At 39.9% G+C, this 5,118-nt stretch overlaps 1 protein-coding gene across 1 annotated transcript in view; it reads left to right on the top strand.

The window, feature by feature from the left end:
* Nucleotides 1–1,757: 1,757 nt before the first annotated feature.
* Nucleotides 1,758–5,118, top strand: part of HEPH (hephaestin) — an 18,711-nt gene continuing 15,350 nt past the window's right edge. The window contains exons 1-3 of the mRNA XM_017856716.1: nt 1,758–1,925; nt 3,112–3,248; nt 4,707–4,838. Coding sequence (XP_017712205.1) covers nt 1,762–1,925; nt 3,112–3,248; nt 4,707–4,838 — 433 coding nt within the window. The 5' untranslated portion in view covers nt 1,758–1,761. The remainder of the gene's footprint in view (nt 1,926–3,111; nt 3,249–4,706; nt 4,839–5,118) is intronic.

Below are 5,118 nucleotides of genomic sequence, written 5' to 3'. Positions count from 1 at the left end.
TTCTTCTGCTCTCGCTGGTCGGGCTGCAGCAGCTGACCAGCACCGATTGTACGGCACTCCCTAGTGAGATGACCCTAGTACCTCAGTTGAAAATGCAGAAATCACCGGTCTTCTGTGTGGCTCGCGCTTGGAGTTGGAGACTGGAGCTGTTCCTATTCGGCCATCTTGCTTTGCCCCCCGGAAAAACTTTATATGACTTTAAACAGGTGCCTTTCCGTATCTAGGTCACATTTGCTACATCCGTAAAATGGGAAAGTTTGTCTAAATAATCTCTTAAATCCTCTTCAGCTTTCATTTTCTAGAATTATTTGATTCATGGTAACTTAGAATGGGTGTCACAAAAATGACATGCGAGTTCTTGAAGTGGATTTAAGTAGGTTAGGAGTCATAGACTAATAGGATAATAAATCTTGGGTGTTAGATTTGACACAATAGGGGCCAGTTACATGTGCTGCATTATCCAGGGTATGTCTTAGCCCCAAAGCTTCCTAGGTAAGAGACTATAAATATGAATTGGGGTTAGAGATGCAGCATGATAGTGGAATAAGCATGGACCTTAGAGACAGACATGCCTGCATTCAAATCCTGGTTCTATCACTTGTTTAGCCACCTTTGATAAATCATGTCACTTCTCTGAGCCTCTTAATAGCAGTAGTGATATATAAAATTGTAAAGAAGTTTTAGAGTAAAAATGTAATTTTGAGTCTTAGAGAATGGGGGATGATGTAACCAAGATAGTAGATATAAGAAAATAAAATGAACACTTAAGATCTGTAGTTGAAAGATGGGAATTTAAGTCTCAACTCCACCTCTCACTAGCTGTGCAACCTTGGCAAGTTATTTAACCTCTCTGACATTTAGTTTTCTTCATCTGCAAAAGGGGACATTAAAAGTATATTTCATACAATGGTTGTAAAGATTGATAGGGGTAACATATGTACTCCCTAGGACTGAAATTTTAAAAAATGTGTAAAACACCTGACACAGAACCTACCTAACATAATACATGTTGAAGAAAAAGAATATTTTTTCCACTCCCTTCATCACACCTCAGGTTTCTAATTTACAGATTTCAAATCTCCCTGGGATGTTGTGGGACTCTAATAAAATAATATACTAAGTGACCTCTATAAGTTGCTAAGCCAATATAAGATAGTACTCTCCATTGCCATTATGACCCAATGTAGTATATTCCACATTTGAAAACACTACTTAGAATCTACATTTTCGTTACAGTCCCAAGTCTGAAGCTTTATCTCCACTGATAGAAGATGTTCTATTATTTTGGGAGCTTCCCAATTTATAAATAATTAACCCCTATTTTAAATTTGATGCTCCTACCGGCCACATGAGGTAGAATTTCCTATTCTCTCCTTTGGCAAAAGAGGGAAGCTCAGATTGAGGAACTGACTTGCCTAAGGTCCTATAGATAGTGCTTAAAGCTTGGGCTTGAACTCGTTTCCTTACTTCCGTCTCTGTGATGTTGCTACAATGTGAGTATTTATTCAGAGGCAGGGATGAGGATCTAGTAAATGCATCAGTGGTAGTATAAGCAAGTGGAGGTACTTGAATTCTAACCTGGACTCTCTCTCTCAGTCAGGCACTTTAAGAGTGAGAGAAAGTGGCGCTTTTTGGAGCAGGAGTAGAGATTAGTGGAGGGTGGGAGGAGGAAACACTAAGAGAAGGAGGAAGGTGAGTCCTCTGGGTTAAAATCCTATTGGATAGAATGGGGTCACCCATAATGTTCTTCCTTCAGATGGCATGCAGGCACTCTACAAGGTCAAGTCTTGCTCCATGGCCCCTCCTCTGGACCTGCTCACAGGCAAAGTTCGACAGTACTTCATTGAGGCCCATGAGATTCAATGGAACTATGGCCCGATGGGGCATGATGGGAGTACTGGGAAGAATTTGAGAGAGCCAGGCAGGTAAGAGGCAGTGGGATCCCTCTCTTTACTTCTGGGTCCAGCTCCAAACACTATCTTTCTTCTAGAAATCTCTCACTTTACTCGGGGATCCAAATCATTGTCTGACTGGAATTACATGGACCAACTGTTAGTCAAGTTCTTGTGGCCCTTGGAGAGCTTGCTCTTGGGGAGATACAGGTAGCAAAGGTTTTTGTGGGATTATTCCATATCCCCATAATGGGTCCAAGCAGAGTTTGAAGTTGGTCCTACTATAATTCCTGGCCATTTTCATAAAGGAAAGCCCAGGTAGGACCAGTTCTTGTATCAGCTGAAATAGCTGTTTTTCCAGGTTTCTTCACTTTACCCATTATTTACCTCCTTGCTCCTTCATTTCTTTTCTATAGTCTGAATGAGGCGTTTGAGCAGGGGTATAAAAAGTACTCTGAGAAATGTAGGAAGAGAGGCAACCTGCTTTTTGGCTATCGCATGCCCATTCTTTTCAAAGAATTTCTCCAAGTTCTCTTCTAATTCATGATCCAGATGTGGGCAAGAAAGAGTAGGAGGTTAGTGCCCTACTCAGTTGCTGGGTCTTAAGTCATACCACTCACTGGGCAATCGATGATGACAGGTCTTCCACAGAGGAGGCGCTTGATAGACAACTAAGAGAGGGGTAGGGAGAAGGTCCTTCATGGTTATACTTCTAGCAGGAAATAATAGAGTAAATCTGGAGAAAACTTAGGAAAGTTGGTGTTTGAGTCTCAGCATGGATTCCAGGATTTAGAACTGGGCTTATTAACATAGTGGGCTTTCATTTTGGAGTGAAAGGATTATTAATACCTAAGGATGATTAAGGACAGACGTAGACTATAAATCTCTGGAGAGCAGAACTGGTCCCAGTGCCTGAAAATTATAAGCAAGAATATTCCAAGAATAAAACAGAATTCCAATAATTTAAAATACCCAAGAGTAAGGGAGATTGTCTCCTCTGGATATGAGTTTCCTATTTTGGAAAGGCTCAAGCAGAAGCTGTATATAACTTTCTAGTGGTGTCGCCAAAGAAAATATCTTCACTGGTGGGAGTTAACTTAGATGAGCTCTGAGGTCCCTCCTAAACATAAAGATTCATAACTTGATGAGACTAAGGGTGAGATGGGACTCTATTTGATACCAAATGAAATAATATCATATTTTCCTTTTTATACATCAGTATCTCAGATAAGTTTTTCCAGAAGAGCTCCAGTCGAATTGGGGGCACTTACTGGAAAGTGCGATATGAAGCCTTTCAAGATGAGACATTCCAAGAGAAGATGCAGTTGGAGGAAGACAGGCATCTTGGAATCCTGGGTGAGGAATTTTTTAGTTCTGAAATTCATTTACTAGAGCCAGAGAATTGAATTGAGGAAGACTTTGAAACTGAGGCCTGGACATCACTTAGGAGCACGGTGTAGACTAATATCTCCCAAAGTGAGTCTTATGAGACGATTGTTTTGTGAAAAAGGGTTATGAGTCTGAATGTGTTTGTAAAACCACTAAATTAAGCAGTTAAATAGTGCTTTTTATGCTACAGGATTTCTAAGAGGCTTAGGTTTATTTTGTTTATCATGAATCTCCACTTCTTTTCAGTGAATGTCTTCCAATACCACTGATGTACAGTAAACACTTTTAGAATTCCTTCTCTAGAAATATTCCTAAAGGGCTACATGAGGAATTAAGACTGTATAGGTTCTCAGCAATCTGGGGACAGTAGCAGATTGGCATGACATACAGACATACTTGAAATAGGAGGAATGCAAAATAGGCTTAGTGTCTGAACTTGAAGAAGGTATCTAGAAGGGCTAAACTACGGTTAGATGTGGGTTAGTAACATGATGAAACCAGAAAATAAAATAGGCCAGATGGAAAAATCTTGGGAAATTAATATAATGGACCATACTTGGGATAGGTGTGTGCCAGTTGATTCTAGATCTGATAATGGACAATAGATCTTACATCAGCTGGATAGGCAGATATAATGAGGAGACATCCACCATAGGAAAGTGAGATGGTGGTGAGCGTGAAGGAATTATCATTGGCTGGACTTCAGTATGGGTGCCCAGTCTTTGAGAAGAAGTGAAACATTAGATGTGGAAATTGAATAGGAAACCAAGGTAGAAACTCTGACCAAGGGTTAGAGCCAGAATAGGTGCTCAGTTTTGGTACTTTTGGTCTGCTTCAAAGGTGACCTAAGCTAGATTATATCTGGCGGGTAGTGAAGTTCAGAAGAGTCCAGGAGTTTTAGATTACCTAGCCCAGTGCCTGAATAGAAGGTGTAATAATTCTCTTTGCTCAGAATTGGTTTCAGATTGAGGCAAGCACAGATCTTAGATAGGTCCACCAAGAGATGTAGCTATGGGATCTGGGACAATAAAGTAAGTGAAAATGAGATTGGGGCTGACAGTGGGATGAGAGAAATTCCTGGCCTCTGGTCCTGACTGAATGGCTATTCAACCATTTAAATTTGCGTAGGTACATTCCACCTCTCTCAGCTGAAATGTTCTCATCTGTAAATTGGAGTTAATAATTCCTGCCCTATCTGCCTTAAAATGATGTTTGAGAATCAAAATAAGATAATGGGTTTTCTGGTGTTTTCTGTAACTGTAAATTGCAATACACTTGAAAGGGATTATTCTTATTATTACAAAGAAAAGAGTTTTTATTTTCTTCTTCACTTTCACTTTCCTTTTCTTTCCCTCCTTCTTCCATTTCCTTCCTCCCTGTTTATCCCTTTCGTCATTCTCATTGTCTCTCCTTCCCATTTTCCAGGGCCAGTGATCCGGGCTGAGGTGGGTGACACCATTCAGGTGGTCTTCTACAATCGTGCCTCCCAGCCATTCAGCATTCAGCCCCATGGGGTCTTTTATGAGAAAGATTATGAAGGCACTGTGTACAATGATGGTGAGTCAACAGGGTTGCTAGTAAATGTGGGCTCTAGGTGGTACCAGATGTCTCTAGAAAACAAATAAATGGGAGATGGGGAGGAGAAAGTAGGCAGAAATACTTGCCTTATGTGGATGTTGTTGAATGAATGAAAAATATAATAGTAAAACAGAGCTAGGCTTCAATAATAAGATAAAATTTCTTTTAAATATATTTAAATATATCCTAATTCTAAACATAAGTGTATTATAGAACTCTAAAAAGCAGACAATTACAAAGTAAATAAACATCATTTATA

The sequence above is a fragment of the Rhinopithecus bieti genome, unplaced genomic scaffold, assembly GCF_001698545.2.
Source record: "Rhinopithecus bieti isolate Rb0 unplaced genomic scaffold, ASM169854v2 scaffold_46174, whole genome shotgun sequence".
Taxonomy (NCBI): Eukaryota; Metazoa; Chordata; class Mammalia; order Primates; family Cercopithecidae; genus Rhinopithecus; species Rhinopithecus bieti.
This window is presented reverse-complemented; position numbering and strand designations above follow the sequence as displayed.